General features: G+C 40.0%; 2 protein-coding genes across 3 annotated transcripts; one reads left to right on the forward strand and one right to left on the reverse strand.

The window, feature by feature from the left end:
• Positions 1-2,881: 2,881 nt before the first annotated feature.
• Positions 2,882-3,466, reverse strand: LOC102709960 (glycine-rich cell wall structural protein 2-like). The gene has a single exon (XM_006661760.1). It carries the CDS (start codon positions 3,464-3,466, stop codon positions 2,891-2,893), a length of 576 nt encoding a protein of 191 aa, XP_006661823.1. The 3' UTR covers positions 2,882-2,890.
• A 7,809-nt stretch (positions 3,467-11,275) lies between these two features.
• LOC102710241 (protein ENHANCED DISEASE RESISTANCE 2-like) lies at positions 11,276-22,083 on the forward strand. 2 transcript variants are annotated; one of them, XM_040528080.1, is made up of 22 exons: positions 11,289-11,462; positions 11,796-12,056; positions 12,170-12,223; positions 12,586-12,651; positions 12,913-13,019; positions 14,911-14,990; positions 15,085-15,201; positions 15,293-15,333; positions 15,423-15,523; positions 15,617-15,712; positions 16,084-16,148; positions 16,280-16,351; positions 16,463-16,618; positions 18,002-18,213; positions 18,307-18,346; positions 18,431-18,585; positions 18,696-18,797; positions 19,250-19,294; positions 20,796-20,936; positions 21,095-21,190; positions 21,339-21,440; positions 21,532-22,083. In XM_040528080.1, the coding sequence occupies exons 2-22, from the start codon at positions 11,823-11,825 to the stop codon at positions 21,628-21,630; spliced, it is 2,181 nt and encodes a 726-aa protein (XP_040384014.1). In that variant the 5' UTR covers positions 11,289-11,462; positions 11,796-11,822; the 3' UTR covers positions 21,631-22,083. The 2 variants fall into 2 exon arrangements, with proteins under 2 accessions (XP_006661825.1, XP_040384014.1); XM_006661762.3 differs by lacking the exons at positions 21,095-21,190; positions 21,339-21,440; positions 21,532-22,083 and adding an exon at positions 19,455-19,516 and having other exon boundaries at positions 11,276-11,462; positions 20,796-20,884.

Here is a 22,083-nt window from a genome sequence, read left to right on the forward strand (position 1 = left end):
TGCCACTGCGACACCATCGTTATGTCCTATCCCTGTATGCTTTCATCCGTTCCAAAATATAAGTATTTGTATAATTTAAATTTTGTATTGTAAGATATAAATATTTTTTTACTAATTCTCATTATTTTAAGTATTCCAATGATTTCGGAGCCAATTAAATGATTGGAAAAAATTAATCCATTCAAATTTCAAAAATCGACCAGTAAGATGATAAAGCATGAATATTTTGACATCTACTTAGTATATGATAAACAATCGAAAAATAATTATAATTTGTATCAGTATTTATTTTGACAGCTGCCAGTAGCTGGTGATCAGAAGTTACAGCCTCACACACTTTACTGGCCCCAGCAGCTGTAGTTAATTAACCAGCAAGGAAAGGCAATCGACTTGCTACAATCAGCTAGCGTACGTAAGGTTGAATTAAATTAGTCCATTAACTGATATACATGTGATTGATTAGGGAAAGAGTGATCATCATGTGAAAGTACTCTACTAAAGTCAAGTAACACACGGCCGACCTTGCTTCCAGTAGCTGCATGCGTTGGACGTGATGATATGATATGATCCCACATATTTAATTTGCTGGTGTCTGAGAGAGAGTAACGTCATCGATCGATCTGTGTACTCTGCGTGAGTTCTTTCGATTATTTTTTATTTATAAATGTATCGTTTGATTTTTTTTTCTAAATAAGCCAAACAATTGCACTCAGGATCGGGAGTGAGAATCGAAGCAACTACGGCAGCCGCACGTGCTGATAGTAAGTATAGTGTTGGGACCCGGTCGCCTAGCTCTACTATAGCACACTATTTACAACTCGGATTGACACACACACACACATATATATATATATATATATATATATATATATATATATATATATATATATGATGTAATTGCAACCGAGACGACAAAATTTAACTTCATATTTGAGACCATGTGTTTGAACATCCTTATGTTGGATAAATGATTACATCTATAAAATAGATTATGAATTTAAACTTAACTTATACATGATCACCAGTTAATTTGGATGCGGAAATTAAATATTGTACCTACAAACGAAGCCATAGATCCATCTTCTCTTCTTCTCTTGATTATTGTTTTTTCTTCTTTGCCGTCGCCGAAATCAGATCGCCAGTGATCTGTTCTGAATTCCTGAACTTCGGGTCTTCAGCGGAGTACCCTGGAATCACCTCACAAAACCCTTCCAGTGCTTTTCTCTGAACGGGAGAGTCTAGTTATGAATTTTTAGTACGTAGAAAACCACACAAGTGTCCTGTAGGTTCCTTTTCTTATATAATGTACCGGTGTGCCTCGAGGGCTTTTCCACATACAATTATGGCTCGTTTTCCACCGATCACAGTAAATAGCCATTAGGGTTACGAATTTAGATTACGGATAGATATTAGGTGGTTATATCTCTCCTAAAAATCAACTAAGCCGATAAATCAACCAGCACCTTGTACTAATATATATTTGTAGTCTTTTATGGATCTTATGAATGTGGGTCATTCTTTTCCCATGTTTAGACTCTTCTCCTCCCTCCGTCCTTCCGGTGACGATTCCTACTATCATATGTTATGCAACTTCACCAATATCACATCATCAAGTCCTCTCCTAAGGGCTGGTCGCCTCTCCGCCATCTTCTCCACCAATACATGTGCACTTTGAGCAGGTTGTTCAACGAGCCCTAAGCATAAGCTCCAAGATATCACTTAAAATTGAATGATGAGACGGAGGAGAAAGAGCATGAATAACCCCTAATATATGGCAACATCTACCAGCTGAAAAGAAATAGTGTAGTGTGGCGAAATGAATAAATTAAACTTTAAATATTTGAAATATTAGGCTTCCTATTCTAATTTATTTTTCAGTATTTGCTTTAAATTATTAAGAATGCACATATAAGAATTTTATTTACCAATTATGTTTTAATCGCTAATAAAATGTTTTGCTGGTGCTTATTTTAAGCGAAAAGATAATACTGTTATAGTACCTCTGGAAAAGGCGAGAAAAGCTTGTGGCAAGACTCGAGTGAAATATGCATGGAATGTTACACGCAGGTGGTACATGATAGGCCACATCAGGTGTAGACAAGGAGTGGCCTGCAGGCCACTTGTTGTGTCGGAGCTTACTCTTAATCATGTGAGCTAGCTAATTAATAGCATTGGGATTTCATGCTTGTGTGATCTGACCAGTCAACCTGGTTTGTACTAACACTTGTTCCCAACGATTGGAACCGTACCATATGTGTGGCTAACTGCAATGGCATGATTTCATCTGAAACTTATCGGTAGACCGTAGACTACAAAAGGCACAGATCACTTAAATATATACATTGATTAATCTGAGACGGCTTGTTTATTTTGCTAGATTTTTCTCAGATTTTACATATACGCTTACCAATTAAGCTAAATGGTGTATTGTTTATAAAAAGTTTTTATATAAAGTTTATCGTCTTGCCTTTATAGAGTACATTTTAAACCTTTTAGTGATTAATTCCATTATATATACAATTAAATACCTATTAAAAAATTAAAAAATCTTTGATTTTTCATCTACAAAAGAACGCAGCCTTAGCTCACACAAAGCTAAAGACAGGTCGGCGTAATATGCATACGCAAACAAACCGACTGCAAACCACTTAAATAGTCATCGCTCTTAGACTGATAACAATCCGATTGAATCGCATCATGCTCTTAGCAAACATAAATCTCTCAATAGTGTTAGGTATATCCCAGTGAATTTTACTGGAACAATGAAGCCCTTTATTTCTTGTTGTATAACATATGAAACAAATACAAACAGAAAGGAATAAATTCTAGTTTGTAGACATGACATGACAATAGGTGAGCTCCATTTCAAGAATTTCCTTTACGAAGTTAATTAAGGGTTGGCATCACCGTATCCAGATCCAACACCTGATCCACTGCCGCTGCCACCATATTGGCCTTGACCGTTACCGCCACCATTGCCACCGGCATTTGCATTAGAGTATTGACCATAATAATTATTAGTAGCCTCACTAGAGCCTGAGCCTGTACCACTGCCAGACCCATGACCGTAGGATGGCCAGTAACCACCAGCTTGTCCAGCTCCACCACCGGCACCGCTACCACCAGCACTAGCTGATCCTCCGTAACCATAATATCCATTTTGGCTAGTCTGACTAGAGCCTGAGCCTGAGCCGGATCCACTACCAGATCCTGACCCACCGTATTGACTGTAACCACCACCTCCACCTCCTCCTCCACCACTTGCGTGGGCACCATAGTAACCACTGCTACCAGACCCACTCCCTGTTCCTACCCCAGCTCCCCCACCATTCACGGATCCTACCCCCTCTCCACTTCCTGTGCCCGAACCTTGGGCATTTGAGTATCTTTCTACCCTCACGGCACTAACTAGTCCAATGCTCAAGAGGACAACAAACCCAAGAGCTGCTAGCTTAGTCCCCGCCATTGTTAAAGCTTACCTATAAGCTATGAGTGTTGGAAGCGATGAGTGTTGAGTGAAGGATTACACGTCTATTTATAGTGCTTGAGGCCGCGTGCATCACTTGTTCATCCTAATAGCATCCATGTTAGTTTTTCATTTGCATCTTCCGTAGTGATCAAGTTGAGGCTTAAAAAACTACAGCAAAGAAGTTCATTTACTTCAAGAGATCGCGTGCATCAGCAGGTTTACATTTCTATTTTATCCCATATGTCTAGAGTTTACATGAGACAGATATCCTAGCTAATTATTATTTGTTCGATAAGAAAAGGCCATCCTAGCTGGATTAACTACATAACAAGATAGTTACAACCATGCGTGCCCATCTATCAAACAAGATGTGAGTACTTAGACGATACAAAAGGTGACTCAAGATATATAACACAGTGCTTTTAAACAAATTAAGTTGCAAAGTTTCGAACCAATGTACTGGCTATAGCTATATTCATATATTGTTTATGTATATGTCTATAATCATTAACATACAAATGTTAAAAAATGAAACGGGATCGGTAGTTTCCATAACTTATTGTCTCTAAATCATGGCCTCTGTAATTCTGTATATAGCTCAAAATGTTAGTATCTTTTACTCTTGGTGAGAATTCAAACACTTGGTAAATGACAGTCCGATCCATTCCCAGCCCGCTTAAACTCTTACAGTAAATTCAAAGGAACTGATCTTTTGCAACGTTATGGAAGCCAAGCGTCTCCTGACTGGAGGCAGGAAGATAGTTATTCGCAAAATTACTCGTTTTCATAATAGAATTAGCCATGATTTTAGCAGATTATGCTAGAACTCACGATAGTTCTATGTTTTGGAGAGATAACTCTTGTAACCTCGTATCATGCACGTTTGGTGATGGAGTAAGTTGGAACTGTTTAATATATTCCTGTTTCTCCGGAAAAAAAAAACTCTTACCGTAAATTACCAGCTAGTACTAGAAGAATTGACATTTGCAGAGGCGACTTGCAGGCTAGCTAGCTTCCGATCCCATCGATATCGCAGCTGACTTTGACACAATCAAACCTCGTTGTAAGCGACGTCAAACTGACAATTCGATCGACCGGCCGGTCAACCACACACAGAATATATAGCTGCATGATCTGCACGCGGAGATTGGGATGAGCTAGCGCGCGAGAGGCGTTGACAGTAAAATCGTTTTAAATATGTTACGGCAAGGTGTAATTAATTGCAGATCTTATTATCCATGTTAGCAAAATAAGTCCTTAATTTCGTGCTGTCCTGACTACGATCATCTCTTAGATCTGTCTCAAATAATATAGGTGTTTGATGAAAAAACAATATATAATTATATCAGGGAATTTTACCGTCCTTAAAAAATGTCTGCCTCTATTAACGTTGAAACCATGTTCTACGGTTAGATACCATCCTTAAGTCAAATATCGGAACTTGTAAGGCAAAAGCAAGCTACATAACTTGTTTATGTTCATAACTACTTAATTAGCGGTTCAATAGGACATAATGCATGTGAAAAGTCGAGAACCACAGGCCTCTAATGCAGCTCTAGTAGTTTGCCATACCACAGGCCTTCGTAGCTCCACTAGTTTAATTACTTTCGAGCTCCACGATAGTGTATGCCCGGCCGCTGGAGACGTATCTAGAATTAATTTAAGGTGTTTGTCTTTGTAACGAGATATATATTGCATTATGATAACCTATTGATTTTTGGAAAGGGGCCGGGCCCAATGGGCCGAGCAATGGGATCTTGAGTAGAAATTAAACACCGGTTTGTTTTTACTTTGTTTTCTCATAGGTTGGTTTTTGTTTGGGTTTACTTGGGGAGGGGATGCACTGCACAAGAAGGGGAGACGGTGTAACTACTGACTACCCTCCCCGTCCCTAAATTTGAAGTAGTTAAGATATGCAAAATATAACTGTATTTATAGAATTGAATACATAGTTACATATAATTTCACATATAATTACATTTTAAAATATATTTAATCTAGGGTAATTTGTGTAAGAAATTTAACTAGTTATGATAATCCTCATTGTAAAAATGATTAATGTGAAATGCAACTCAAAGAGAAACTTTTATAGTTCTTAAAGAGGTATAGAGACATCTCCGACTTTTACTGTAAATTTTGTTACTTGTTAGATGTTATCATACTAATTTAACACTGAAAATTACAGCACCTGCTCTTGGCTTCTAAAAGTACTCAAAATAAAATATATATATATAGCTTATATAGCATATATTCTTAAAAATGTTAGGTCGCATAAGTACTCGTAAACATCCTTCATAAAACAGTAAATCCGAATCAAGACCTTAGCATGCATGGCTCCGAAATGTTAATTCTTTTACTACTCTTTTTGGAGAGAATGCAAGCATCAGCATGATTACGCTAGCCATGTGCATTATTAAGATCGATCGAGATCGAGTATGAAAGATCATTTAATTGAACACCGCAGGAGACTACAGTACTCCCTTCACTTTTTTTTTATTTGACACTATAGGTATAGGTATAAGTTTGAGTATTCGTTTTATTTGAAAATTTATATAATTATTAATTATTTTATTGTGATTTAATTTATTATGGTAGGAACTTTGAATGTAACTTATAATTTACGTATAAAATTTAAATACGATAAACGGTTAAACCTACGCATAAAAATTAACTACCGATGTGTAAAAAAACTCCAGTCGTACTACTACGCCTAGCCGAATTAAGTCTTGTAATTGACTTGACTTATGCAAATAAGCACAGGCATCTACCGATGAACATAATTAATTGTATCCAGGGAATTGACACTGCAGAGGATGCGACCTCGAAGCTCTCGAATCCATGGCAGCTGACTTTGACGCATTCGTACGCCGTGATAAGCCTCGATTAGTTTCTAAATTTTTTTTTCAAAAACATCGTATCGAATTTTTGGACACCTAAATAAAGCATTAAACATAAATGAACCAAAAAACTAATTGCACAGTTATGTAAAAAATCTCGAGACGTTCTTTTGAGCCTAATTAGTCTATGATTAGCCATAAGTGCTACAGTAACCAATATATACTAATGACGGATTAATTAGGCTCAAAAAGATTCGTCTCGCAGTTTCTAGGCTAGCCGTGAAATTCGTTTTTTCATTCGTGTCCAAAAACCCTTTCTGACATCCGATCAAATATTTGATATGATATTTCTTCCAAAAATTTTCTTAATCTAAACACCCCAAAGTGGCGATCCGACCATTGGATTGACCACGCAGCTGGCTACATATACAATCAAGAACACTGTGCATGTTATGCATGCGGAGATTGGGATGAGTGAGACGCGCTGACAAGATCATTTTAATACAAGTGCAGTAGTAATATATGGACAGAATAATTAATTAATTAATTCCACGCGAAAAAAAAAGATTGAATAATAAGTGTAGGTGAACATGCATGGCAACACACACTTGCAAAAAGAAACTGAAATTTACACAACGGCTGCTTATTAATTTACTTTAGCTAAAGGCATTTGCATGCAGATCTAGCTGTGGTTGATTATTTTAACTACCGTAACAGTTAGTACTTTATTGGCAACATTTTATATACGTATTCATAGCCATCTAAAAGTTAAGGCTGAAAAATAAAATTTGATGAAAATTTTCCAAAATTTAAGTTTGAAATTTTAAATTTTGGTTTATAAACAGAAACGAAAAGAGAGGGTGTGACGTGTCCTCCATAGATCTCTTTTCAATTAGTAATTGTTTGATATGAACTGGATTAGTAAATTAATCGATCACCTGCCTGGAGTGCTAATGTTACTACTGAATACGTATTGCATTCTGAAATTTCTGACGACGGTAGTACTGCACAGACACAAAGCAGCCAGCTAGCACAACTGCAAAAGCAAAGCAACGATCGATCCACAAGCAGCAACAGTACCTTGTCAAATATCTGAACTTGCATCCAAAGCAAGCCCGGTCAGCTAGCTCATGTAGACAAATACTACGTACTGATTAGAAGTTGATTAAGCACACCGTAGTGCAGTACGTGTTAATTAATTAATCTGCATGCATGTTGGTGAATTTTTTTTATTTTTTAAACATTTTTAATAAATAATTTTATTACTAAACCTTCGGAGAAAATATTTTCACCCATGAACGGCATGCCACGCTACCAACAATGGTGTGCCAAGACTGTCACGCCATGCCATACCGATCAAACGGCTTGCCACGTCACCAACACTGACGTGGCCAAAAGGTTTAGTTTTGGAAAAATTTTGCCCGGTAGTTTAGTAATAAAATTAGTTACTAAAAATGTTTATTAAATGAAAAAATTTCCATGTTGGTCAACTATACATTGCAGGCCTGATCGAGGCACTTTGCCGTACGTAATGTGCAGTATGTTGTGTATGCCGGGCGATCGATCTGCGTGCTGTTCATCGTTCCAGGTGGAAAAAACTCCATGGATTTGACCGACCGCGAGGTACGTGAAGCAACTTGCTGCACTGCTAGCTAGCTCTGGATCGCATCGTCTAGCAACTTGCATTGCACCGCCAGCGCTAGGTCGTCGTGGTGATCGAAGAACTCGATGCCATGGTATGGTTATCTTGTGACGAGGACCCTAGTAGCGAGCGCGAGCAAGCTAATCCGGCCAATTTAGTCGGATACATCTATCTAGTATTTTTATGGAATATTTTCTTTCTGGACCACCATATCCAGTTTTATCCACGAACCAAACGCATCAAAAACCTAGACAGTCATCTTTCATCCAGGCATATCCCACCAACCAAATACACCCTAAACGATTGTGGGGATGATCAGTACTAGTTCAGGCGAGTGGTATTCTCTGAATTTTGACTCGCTGTGGGTCTCATTGTGATGATAATGTAGTAGAACCAGGGCCTAAAGCCTAGTCCTGGCCCATGGTTGAGGTGCCCACGCTAAAATTTCAGTACATCTGGATTGGCCAGGATATTCGGCGCATACAAACCAGGCCATGATATATCCATGTATGAAGTGCATTTTACGTCCTTCAGCTCTAGGTACAGTTTTATTCATATATATCCATTCACTGCAAACCAGTCAGTACCTTGTAAAATTCGTGCAAATCGAGTTCCTCAATGGTTTTGAGAGTGATTTCTGCTGCATGGCGCCTCACTTTGACTTAGTCTTGGCCTTACGTGGTGATTACACGATGCTTGCATGGACTCCCTCTATTTTATATTGTAAGATATATGAATGTAAACAATGCTAGAAAGTAGCATATTATAAAACAGATATAGCATTTTCAATTATTATAAAAATAAAAATGCTCAACCGAACTCACATGTTAGTCATTAAACAAAATAAAAAATAATGGGCATAGTGGCCCATGAGCCAGTCCCTTCTCTCTTTCTTACCCATCTGCCTATCAGTGTGGAGCCTACATGTGAAATGGTAACTCCTCTCTCCCTTTATCTCTCTACGCTACAAGCGGCAAAGCAAGGGCAAAGTGAGTAATGGTGGGCTGAAGACACAAATTTTAGCATTAATCTAGCACAAGCGAAAACCCTCATCAGACAAAACAAAACCAAGCTGAAAAGAGGAGAAGAGGCAAATGTGTGAACTCAGAAGGAACTTTTATTGAATCTAGTAGCTAAAACAACGACAGAGGATGTAATAAAATTCATGACAAAGACTAACTAACAATGAAACACTGGAGTCTTGACTAACAAGAAGACAAATTTAATTGCAAACCAACCAGTCCAGCCATTGGTACATTATGGCTATGCACCAAGCATGGTGGTGACCTGTCTCCAGGTGGGCGATAGCTAGGGTCTAGAAGGACTACAAGAAACTTGGATTTGGACTAGGAAAGGGATCAAGGGATTATATCTTTGTCTTTGAAGTGGTGTTGATATTGTTGAGTTGAATCCACCCATTTCTGTTGCATACCTATTAGGAGGTTGGCCTACGGGACTAGGAAACTAAGGCCTTGGTTAAAAGGTCAATTTTTCGTGGGAGTTGGGGCACTATGTTGGGCTATTTGGCTAGATATCGTCTTTAAAGACTCAAAAACTAATTGTTTGTGCAGGAGCTTTTTTAGGGAGGGGCACTAGGAGTGTCAGTGGTCTTTATTTCTTAATAAAGAGGATGAGAACTTGGTAAAACAAGGATGCAAGAGATCAGAAACTACCAAAATGGAGTTCTTACGCTGGCTAGGATATGCATTTAAAGGTTGCAAAACTACTGTTAGTCTATATGTCATATTGTTCGACTTGTTGTAGTGTGGAGCCTGCATGCTCAAGTCTATGTTTCTCAGTGGGAGGTTGTTTTTTTTATTTATGGGAGGCTAAGTCTTTATGTAGTGTTTTGTCTGTGTATCCCCGTGGATATAGAGGCTGGCTTTTATATCCATTATCTAAAATTCTTGTCTTTGAGATTGGGTTGGGTTACATGTTTGCACTTGTCACTTGGGTTAGTTTGTTATGTCTTATGGTCTATGATGTTGTTTAACTCATGAATAGCTTGTGCGCTAGCTCGAGTGGCTCGTGTACCGTTCAAGCTAAATGCTAACTCAGCTTATTAAGAAAATATAACAACTCGATCCAACCACGAGTCAAGCAAACTAACAAACCACAAGCTTTTTGTCCAGCCATAGAAATGAGGGAGGCAGCTGGTAGGGCCAACATCATCAGGGACTCGGGACTCCAGCCCATGAAAATCTGACCATGTCTAATTAAGACGATCTCCCATGCACCGAGCTGAGCGAGGCATACCAGAAGTTTATCGTGACAGCAGTAGTGGCCATGGTGGAGGCGTCCGAGCAATCAAGTGGAGAGAAGACGACCACGAACGCCGAAGATCATCCTTTGGCTCGTCATCGAGCTCTAACATGGCCGTCGCCTCTGCCTTGGGTCCCGGTGATGGAGGTGGCATAGGGGTGTGGCTTTTGGCGCGGCGAGGCGAGGCAGCATGGCCACGATGGGTCGATGTGTGTTTCCTCGAGGACAACATCTAGTAGGTAACAATGTCAAGATTTTGGATAAGTTAACGAATTTTTTGGTGTCCTGGTGACCAGATTTTCTTCCTTTTTTCTGACATATGGGTCCCATATATATGTTTTAGTATTTCCATTTTTCTTCTAATAGCACATAAACACCACGTGAACACTACATACGACACAAACCAATCAAACAAACCATGTATGCGCGATACCAGCCAGAACCAATCTACAGAAGAACTTAACTTACACTGGCTTTAAGAGTTGGAAGAACATCCTATAGACCTATACCGTGGTTTTATGGTCGAGGGATCATAGATGAAACTCGAGCTACAGTAGAGCAGAGTTTTTTTCCCTAAAGCCATAATGGGCTCTCATCCGGTGGCCTCCACCTGCTTCCATGGCCCGGCCAACCAAAGGACTCCGGTGGCTCGCCGTGGCCCACCAACACGGGCCCATCCTAGCCTGCCATACTAGCCCAAGCCCCCGCAACACTGGCCACCTGGCGTTGGCGCGTGCGCGTGCGCGTGCGCCTGCGTGGCAGCAGCGGTTGCGGATGCCCGCTGCCCACTGTCCACGGCTGGGCCCACATGTCCGTGACCCCGCACCGGCGCCCATCGTCTCCCGCGGGGCCCACGTGTCCGCGAGCCGCTCCACCTTTTCGGCCGCGGCTTCCGCCGGAAGGAGCAGCAGCGGCAGCGGCAGGCACGTGCCCCTCTCTCTCTCTCTCTCCTCCACCCCTTTCCGGGTTGGACTTCCCCACTCTCTCTCCAACCCCCCCCCCTCCCCCCACTCTCTCTCCTCCCCACCTCGACGTGGCCGGCACCGCCCCAGCCGCCGCCGCCGCCGCCGACGCCGGCGGCGCTGTGGGGGCACCCCTCCCCCAGATCTGGATCCTTGGGGAGCGTCCGCGGCCCGTGCCGCCGCTACTCCGGGGCTGCAGTCCGTCGGCGTCGTCTCCCCAATCGCCGCCCGCAGTCGTCGTCCCGAGCGGCGGCGGCGACCGCGCCCCTGCTTCCGTGCTTGTCTGAGAGGTGGGTGGGCTAGAGGTGTTTGGTGCGTCGTTCGCTCGCTCCATTCCGGAGGCTCGTACGGAGGATCAGTTCGGTTTGTGCGAGGGCTTTTTGCTAGCTGTGTGGTCTATGGATCGTTGCCAGTTTCGTCGTGTCGATTTTTACTTGCGGTGGTCCTTTTTAGGTAGATGGTGTTTCACGTTAGTTGGGTATGTGTACGGAGGATTGATGTTGATATTGTGAAGTAAATGATGCGCGTAGCAATGACTAAGTAGATCAAAATAGCAATCGATGTTAGTTTTTAACTCGCTGATGGCATAATTGACCTGTGCAATTGGTTTGCTGCGTCTGCAGTGCGGTTTCCTTGGGAGGGTGTGGGGGATGTCGTCGTCGTCTTCGTCATCCGTGGTCTATGAGGGGTGGATGGTCAGGTATGGCCGCCGCAAGATTGGGCGGTCGTACATCCACATGCGCTACTTCGTGCTGGAGACCCGACTGCTGTCCTACTACAAACGCAAGCCCCAGCACAAGATGCCCAAGCTCCCCATTAAGTCCCTTCACATCGATGGCAACTGCAGGGTTGAGGACAGAGGCCTCAAGATGCACCATGGCCATGTATATACCTCTTCTCTTCCATGCGCTTGACCCCCCCCCCCCCCCCCCCTCTCACTGTAAGCCTTTGAATTCCATGCCATTGATTTTCTCTGCATTTGTTTTATGTCCTGCAGATGCTCTATGTTTTGTGCGTTTACAACAAAAGGGAGAAGCACCAGCGCATCACGGTTAATTCATCCCTTATCCTTCACATTAACATTAGTCATTTTTTTTTCTGGTTACTTCCACTGCATTGCATATATGGTCTGTCACTCATATGATTTTTTTCATAGGAAGGAATTTCCTTTACATGTGAAAAGAAAATAAACGAGGCAAATCTAGTGTTTCTTTTTTCAGCACAAACAAACGGCAGACCTGCTAATCTTTTTTAGTATGTTTGATATACCAACAATATAAGTCACTTTTCTTTATTAAATACAATTTCGTTTTAGTCAGGCATCCCTTTTCTTTTGGCATGGGGAGAGAGCTTTGCTCCATACATTCTAAATAATCTAATTGTCCTCATTCAGTGTTTCATAACTTGTACCAGATGGCTGCCTTCAACATCCAGGAGGCTTTAATTTGGAAGGAGAAAATTGAAATGGTCATTGACCAGGTTCACTATGACAAACTCTAAATCTCGCCTTTTCCTCCGTTTTGCTTAATTAACCTCTATTGCTCCTCTATGGAGACACTAAACACATGCGCACACACACCAAACACACAACACACTTACTTTTTTGGCGCCTATGTTGTGGACTGTTGTGTAATGTAGATTTTGGAGATGATAAATGCAGCATCTATAACCTTTCACTACTATTTCTTAACTGGATACTAACTTACTACCACACCTATTGACTCTTTTGAATTAATGCAGCAACAAGGATTAGTGGCATCTGATGGTAATATAGTCAGTAGCTTATCGCAACAAAAGGATAACTTTGAAAATGGAAGGAAATCTTCTTTCTCTGATCGTGAGAGTCAGTAAGTGGATGTCTGTCATGTTCTTTTGCCTGTTAATTACATGTCATATTAGTACTGTGATCTACTCTTTTGTTTTTTTGGTTATCTTAGTTTTTTTTATTGAACCCCCATGTTGTCTTCTCTGCCTTCTGTTGTTACGCCTCCCAGTTGAGCCCTTCTTCATCAAATGCCAAAGAATGTATTGAACAATTGTTATCTATTTCTGCTGAGAACATAGTTTGATAATGTTACCTGTTAAGTTACCAGCATTTTTCTTCCCACTGTAATGATTTTTTGCATGCATCTTTCATATCTTCCTGTGAGAGATGGTGCTAGCATTTATACAACGTGTGCTTCGACAGAGTAGTCATTTTTTTTAATAATTTCATAGTGACTTGAGTAATCAGTTAGACAATTACAGACTTTCATGGCACGCCCATTCTTTAATCATTTATGTGGTGTGCTGTTATGAGATCATACTGTGTGATCTGATCAGTTCATTTTGTTTCAAATAAAAAAAATATAGGAAGAATGTCTCAACTCTTTTGGCATTAAGAGCATGCCCAACAGCTCATCTAAATTTGGTCATCTATATCTTCATTTGGATGATCATTTAAAACACTTTTATCCGTCATATCCCTTTGTACTCCAGCAGATCATCTATATATGGCATCCTCCATATTTATTTGGAGGATCGGAGAGAGAACATCTAAATATAGAGTTTCTCTCTCCTAATATGGATGGCATCCAAAAATAGATGATGAGATAGATGTTCTGCTGGAGTTCAACTTTTATTCTTCATCTTCTATTTCTAGGATGGAGGATAGGATGCATGAGCTGTTGGGGATGCTCTTGGTTTTTTCAATAGTTTCTGGAGCTGTAAACTTATCATGGTTGATGAAAGAACAAAAACCTGATCTTGAAATAAAGGAACAACTGCCTTAGCAATTTAATTTGGGTTAATTAGATCCGTGCCATTATAAATTTACCTGTTTTGAAAAATGTTATTACTATTTGACTAATTGTAAGAATGCCATTACAATTTCAGGAATCAGGACTATTTGAAATATGGCACTGTGTACCCTTTCAGTGCACTTTTTAAATTTTTGGACCATATTGCCCTCTATACCGTTCACTGCACACTTCGGGACAATGTTGTAAGTGCAAAGGGCAATTTGATCCAAAAAATTTTTTAAATGCACCGAAGGGGTATGCAATGGCATATTTTAAATAGTTCTAAAATTGTAATGACATTATTCCAATTAGTCGAATAGTAATGACATATTTCAAAACAGGAAAAATTATAATGGCATTGATCTAATTAACCCATTTAATTTTGGTAGATGTTGAATATTAAAACCTTTTTAGCTCCACACAAAAAGAGTAAATTTCACACAACCAGGGGGCTATGCGCCATGTTTCATAAAACCACAGGTTTCTTGGTACATGGGACATAACCACAAGTAATAAGGTCTTAAAGTTTCATAAACCACACTATTGACCAATTATTCTTTGATCCACCATAATTATCAGTTATAAAATTACATTTAAAATGTATATTGCACATCATATACAAGTTATAGCCATATAAGACTTGGCCATTTTATTTTGCTACAGTACCACATTAAAATGATTAATGGTGTTTTTGTGGAACTCTTTGACCATAATACTAGTGGCTATGTGTGACATGCCAAAACCCTTGTAGTTTTGTGCAAATTAGACCATAATAAGTGTGATTTTGTGAAATTTACTCTTATAGAAATATATTTGAAGTTTTCAGGTTTGTCTATATATATTACTCACATCAACTGATGCTTTGCATAACCTTTGTTTCCATTTGTTCAACTTATAGCCTGTTGTAATTGTTATATCTTTTATGAAACTGGCATGTTCCATTATTTTGTTCTGTCAGGTACAGTCATGAAGAGGAGGAGGAAGAAGAAGAAGAGGACAATCAACGATCATTAATGCGGAGAACAACGATTGGAAATGGTCTGTGACATGGCGTTAGGCGTGACTTGCCTGTTCTTCCTTGTATGTTTTCTTTCTAGTTCAAACTGGACAGTTCTATTCTTGTCATTTGTAGGTCCTCCAGCATCATTATATGATTGGACACGTGAAAATGATTTGGGAATATCAAATCAAGGAAGTCCTGATCATGTTTTCTCTAGAAGACATTGGCGCCTTGTCAGATGCCAAAATGGCAAGTATTTATATGTTTACCCAGTTTCTCTCATGTAACTGGGATGCTTGTTTGGTTTTTTGATACAGTATTCATTTAAATTTGGCTTCAGGCTTACGCATTTTTGAGGAGCTCCAAGATGTTGATTACCTTGTAAGTTGTTGATGATTGTAGGTATGAACAGGTAGTTTGAGTCTTTGGCTACATTCTTTTGTTGCTTGATGCTTGTGTAATTTTGACAGGCAAGAAGTTGTAGCAGAGCAATGAAGGCTGTTGGTGTGGTTGAGGCATCCTGTGAGGCTATATTTCAGCTTGTGATGAGCATGGATACCACCCGTTATGAGTAAATTTACTTTTGTTTCAACTTTCTAAATTAATTCCAAACTGTGCTTTCCATTTCTCTTTGCACAATTGTCCTTACTATTTTTTTCTCCAGGTGGGACTGCAGCTTCCAGTATGGTAGTCTGGTGGAGGAGGTAGATGGTCACACTGCAATATTGTACCATAGGCTACAACTGGATTGGTTCTCAATGTATGCTTTGCCTTTTTGTTGGAAACATTATCTGTTTTCCTTTGTTGGTCCACAAGGGTTAACTCAGTTCACAAGCAAATAGGTTATACTTACAAATTCCTGACAGATGTTTACCACTCTCTATTTTATCTCTGCTGTGCTGCTGATAATTAGAAACAATCATCTAGACTAACAATGTTAATATATTGGCATCTATTTGTTCAAATACAATTCAGGTGAACTTAAATTAATACTTCTTGGCATTTTCTGATATTCTGCATTAAGCTTTATGATTTATCATTACTCATCATATTTCCCCATTAAATTTGATGAGTTTCACAGTTATTTACATATCTATAGGGTCTAACGTGGATCTGATTGATATCTTACAGGTTTGTTTGGCCTCGTGATCTTTGTTATGTGCGATATTGGCGACGCAATGATGATGGGAGCTATGGTTGGTATTCTTGGGGTTTTAGACAGTCGTTTAGTCATGCTTGTGTGCACCATACATACATATATGGATGTGGATTAGTTTGTTTTCTTGGTTTTTATTGATGTTTATGTTTTTGCAATTTTTATTTGTAGTTGTGCTATTCCAATCCAGAGAGCACCCAAACTGTGGCGCACAACCAGGATTTGTGAGGGCACATATAGAGAGTAAGGAAATTGCTTTTCAGTTCAATATAGCACACCATCTGTATTAATACTATTGTACTGTGGGTACTATTTCCTTTTTCTTAATCCATTTTCTCGTTTGTATGTTTTTAGGTGGTGGTTTTAATATCTCTCCTCTGAAATCCCGTAATGGAAGAATCCGAACTCAAGTACAACATCTTATGCAGATAGATTTAAAGGGCTGGGGAGTTGGTTATGTACCTTCTTTTCAGCAGCATTGTCTTCTTCATATGCTAAACAGTGTTGCAGGTAAACTCTTGATTCTGGAATAACTTTATCATAAGTTTCCCATATATATAGTGAATGAACTTTTTTCTTTCAGATAGACACTTAATTTCCTCCGCAAATTTCTTTGTAACACTCAAAAGGATATTCTTTTTTTTATCTGGTGTGTGGTTTAGGACTTTATGTTTTAACTAATCTCGGTGGATTGGTTTGATTAGATCAGTTTCTTATTGTCTAAGCATCGTAGGGTGCTAGCTTGTGTAATTCCCATACATGTTTTGTTATTTTAGCTGGTTCAGTCTTAATATGTTGCAAGTAAACAGGACTCCAAATAATGTTGGATGATTCAACAGGTTTCTGTCCTGGGTGCATGAGGTGATGTTGTTTGCGATAGATTCAGTGTTAATACATTGCGAGTAACTAGTACTCCAAGTAATGTTGGATAAGTAACAGTTTTTTCCTGGGAGATTGAAGTTAAGTGATGTTGCTTGCAATAAATTATGTTACACTACTAACATGACTATTGTTGTGGATGTTGTTTCGAACAACATATTCTCTTTTCACATTGTCTTGCCCCCTGTTGGTTTGAACCTGTTTTCTGCGAATGATCTACAAAGCTAATTTCACCAAAGGTCCCATGGGTCCACAGTTTCACAGTAGGATTTCAACAGTTTCGGTTTTCAGTTTTCCCATTTTGCATCATGGCAAACTGCTTTAAACCAGGGGCATATCTGAGAGAGTTGGAAGTTGGAACTATAGTATATGCTTGTTACTTGCTAGATTATATTGAAATATTGATCTGTGCGAATGACTGAGTGAATGCATGACACAGGCCTGGGAGATTTTTGTTTTTTAGTGAAAGAAAAGATTGTCTTCCATGTTTTCTAGGTTGCATTTTTCGTGTTTTCTCTATACTAAGATATGATTAGTCCTGCAGCCAATTAGCATATATCATTGCCACTATATAGTGTATCATTATTGTACCACCTTTGTCTCTGACACCATTTTTAGGCCACGTTCAGCATTGAGGGAGATAAGGGTTATCCGACGCAGAAAATGTAGTAATAGATTAGTACATGATTAATTAATTATTAATTATCAAAAATATAAAATAGATTAATACGATTTTTTAAAGTAACTTTACTATAGAATTTTTTCGCAAAAAATACACCGTTTAGTAGTTTGGGAAGCGTGCGCACGGAAAACGAGGGAATTTGGGGTAACTAAGGGGGAGGCGAACGCGGCCTTAGTACTCTTTCAATCAATTCTTATAATACATTTTAGGGATATCCAGCATTATTACATGAGTTGGGTGGTTGAGCTGTGCTCCATTACTTGCAGACTTACAGTCTGTACTCTTTCACTTACAAAATTTTGATGCGCGTTTTTTTTCCCTACCGCTGACAGGGCTTAGGGAATGGTTTTCACAAAGTGATGAAAGTCTGATACTTCCTAGGATTCCTGTTATGGCCAATATGGCTCCACCTGTTTCCTCTAAGAAAGGCAGAACAGCACAAGATAATACTATGCAAGCCAGCCTCCCAATGGACCAAAGTAAACAATCTACAATGCTCGATGAGGAGTCTGATGAAGATGAAGATCCAATAGCTGAATCTGAGGTCTGAGCAAGTCGTTGATGAATTACTTGTAGTGTTTTTTCCCCTAAATTTCGCACACGTTACATTCTAAATAAGATTATGTTTCCTATGCAGACATCAACTCATGGGCCTAATGCAGGTGTTAAACTGCCAGGTATATTGTGCTTCCATTTTCCCTGAGACTTTTATAACATAATAAGAGTCTAGTCTGCATACTATATTGTTTCATTAACTGTAGTGCTGGATGAGGAGGATTCAGATCAGATTGATGCTTCTGAGTTTTCTGGAAATTTACACCGGAATGATAATGACAATGCTCGTGATTGTTGGAGAACATCTGACGGGAATAACTTCAGAGTGCGCAGCAAGACTTTTATATATGATAAAAGCAAGGTTTTAATCTGCCCTGGCAATAGACCACACATTATCTTGCTAAGAATACTGTGGAATCTTTTTTGGCTTTATTTTGCAGGCTTTCTAATTTTTTTACTATTTATGCATAGATTCCTGCTGGAAAACCTATTATGAAACTTGTTGCTGTTGACTGGTTTAGAGATGTCAAACGAATGGATCATGTTGCTAGAAGAAAAGGCTGTGCAGTACAAGTGAGTCATATTTTTGTCCTGATATTAGTGAATCTGTAATAATGTAAATAAACAGTGCTGGTTCTAGTTTCCGTTCAATGGAGAACTCACCCATTGGTATGTGAAACTGCAATATTGCTATGACTATTGATGCAACTTTTGAATTATCATTTATAGCATAAATTGATGCTTATTGAACATCATCTGTTACAGATAAAACATGTTTTATTTTATACTGACAGCCTTGTGTTGTTTTCACTCTTTTATGTACTACCTCCGTCTCACTACAACTACCTTGATAGTTCAAATTTGAACTACAAAGGTTGTAATACTTTGAGATGGAGGTAGTATATGGTTGATATTTCCCAACCCAGATTGCTTTTTTTTTTGTTATTTATTTATGTTGAGCTTCCTCGTATTGTGTTTATGTGGTGAACCATAGCACCTGCTAACGTGATCCTTCTATTTAATAGGTTGCTGCTGAGAAGGGACTTTTTGCATTGGCAATAAATCTGCAAGTAAGTATTCCCGTTACCAAAAAAAATAATACTTTTACATTGACAAAATAAAATATATACTTGCACACTTGTGTCACTCACTATACCCTAAACATGAAAAATACTTTCTTGGCTCGCGAGTCCACACACTCATATAACCCTTTTCGCTCTATACTAACAGAACTTGCTGATGTGGCAATGAATCACCCCTTATCAGCATTGTTATTCTGCACAATTGCCAAAGTAATTTCTTCCATCACTCTACCAGTGTAGCCCATCAATTGAAGGGATACTTGGCCCTCTCTTCTTTTTCCTTTTCTCATTTTTGATCTCATAGGATAGGTATAATGTGCCTTGTTTTTTCCACTTCAAATCAATATCATGTACACCACACAAGCTTTGTTAGGCCGCGTTCGGCTGCGCCCCGCAAGTTAACTAGGCAGTGTTTCACTGTAGAATGCCGTTAGCTGGACGGTTGTGCGGCTGGACGGAAATTGTCGGTGACCGTCACGTTCGTCCCAGGTGCCGTCGAGTGGAGTAAAAGCAGAGAACCAACCTCTCCTGACTGCGAATGAACAAACAAGGTAGCGACGAGGCATCCGGTTTTTTGCTTGGAGGTCATGTGATTGCCGCCGCGACGGAGTGGGTGGCCTGCGCTGCTGCGCCCCTGGTTGGGGTGGCGGAGAGGGTGCCCTCCGGCGGTGCGCCCCTGCTTGCCGCTGCGACGGCCGGAGACTGCTGCCTGTTGGTTGCAGCCTGCGTCGTGTCCTCCTCGTCGGCTGCAGATCGTCAGCGCGCGCAGCCGTCATCTCCCCTGCACACATCGCACCTCGTCGGGTCGACCGACACTCGTCTTGCCGGCGCAAGGTTTGTCGGCCGCTGTCTAGCATATCATATTGTGGCTCCTTGGCTGGGATATATGCAGCGCAGCATGCTTCATGATAAGGCCAGAAAAACTAGCCTGTGCCCAAAAACTTCGGCCTGCATCGACAAGGAAAGCATCGACAAGGAAAGGGGAAACACACAAAGGGGATTAGCCCGTGAGAGAGAGAACAGGAGTCAACATAGCTGGGGTTGCCGTTTCCACCGCTTACGGTCGCTGTGAAGGAGAAAACGGCCGTCTCACGTTGCGAAACAGTAGAACGCTTCCTAGTTAACTTGCGGGGCGCAGCCGAACGCTGCCTAGTTAACTTGCGGGGCGCAGCTGAAGCGCAGCCTTACTCATCACTGAAATGGCCTGATTATGCCAATATACATTAATTTAGGTAGAGGAAAAAGTCACTTTCAAGTTTAGACTTCAGGGAGCTTTTTCTTTTAACTTTCTTTTCTTTGGTTTACAGTAACACTCGGGTCAAAAATACTCCTACAAACGCCCTCCTTATTTTCTAACTGTTGCACTGCAACAACAGTGTGTAATGTGTTGTACCATCATTTTTGCATTCCTGTGAACCAACTACAATTGATTATGTTGTACTGCTGCATTTCCAATATGGTTTTTGATGACAGAAGACTGCTATTGCAGGTACCTGGCACAACTAACTATAGTATGGTGTTCTATTTTGTTACGAAGAAACTGATACCAAACTCCTTATTGCAACGCTTTGTTGATGGAGATGATGAATTCCGCAATAGTAGGTTTAAGTTGATTCCATCTGTCCCTAAGGTAAGGTGCTCTCTGTCTGTAATGCTTTAGAAATGATCTGTAAGGTTATAGTGCAAAGTATAAGAATTGCTCTAGTATGACAAAGGGAAGAGTAAGCTTCATCCTCATTAGTTCGTGTGAATTGAACCCCATCTGATGGTGTGTAATTTGAATCCCAGGGCTCATGGATTGTCCGTCAAAGCGTTGGCAGCACACCTTGCCTGCTAGGCAAAGCAGTTGACATTACCTATATCCGCGGTGAAAATTATTTGGAAGTAAGTTTTGTAACTTAACTCATTTGTTGGTATCCCTTTTCATAGCAAAATTTGGATATGCGAGTTTTCCCTGTGCTTGTAAAAGTAGGAATCGTTTGTGGCTGCTGCTCCCTTTTAGCTAAGAAATTAAGCTTGCTTTATGGTGCAGATAGATGTAGACATTGGTTCGTCTACAGTTGCAAATGGAGTTTTGGGGCTAGTGTGTGGTGTGATCACGACACTGGTTGTTGACATGGCTTTTCTTGTCCAGGTAGGCAGTTTTGGCTTCGAAGTTGTTTTAACTCTAAATCATTTTAATGGTGCAATGTCTAATAGTTGGCAAAATTGAACACTGTTGATAGGGCAATACATATGAGGAACTCCCAGAACGACTGATCGGTGCAGTTCGTGTTTCACACATTGAACTGAAATCTGCGATAGTTCCGGTGCTTGGAGATTAACAAACTAATTACTGCTGCCTATTGCACACTGATGGTCGCAACTTTGGGCACCATCTACTTGACTCCTGACAGCATACAATACAATACATGTGTACAGTGATAGAGGAACCAACCACCGGCGCTCATGTCATGTCAAACAATCTGGCCTATTTTGACTTGGAAGTGGAGAAAATGATTCATGTTTCTATGTATGTAATTGTGCATTGTGCTCAATCATTCTGGTAGGATTAGACTTGTGTGGGAAAAAGAAAGAGAAGAGATTAAATTTAGAAATTAGGAGACTGACCGGCGAGGCCCAGGTTAGGGTCAGCTCAGCTTAAATAAAAAAAAGGCATGTTTACTTCTGTTTACGTTAGGCAGTAAGGAAGGAATTGAGGTGCCTACATCTGCAAGGTGAAAACACACTGCACCATCTTGCATGTAATCGTTGTAATGTTACTTATATGATAAGAT

Source organism: Oryza brachyantha, chromosome 10 (genome assembly GCF_000231095.2).
Source record: "Oryza brachyantha chromosome 10, ObraRS2, whole genome shotgun sequence".
Classification (NCBI taxonomy): domain Eukaryota; kingdom Viridiplantae; phylum Streptophyta; class Magnoliopsida; order Poales; family Poaceae; genus Oryza; species Oryza brachyantha.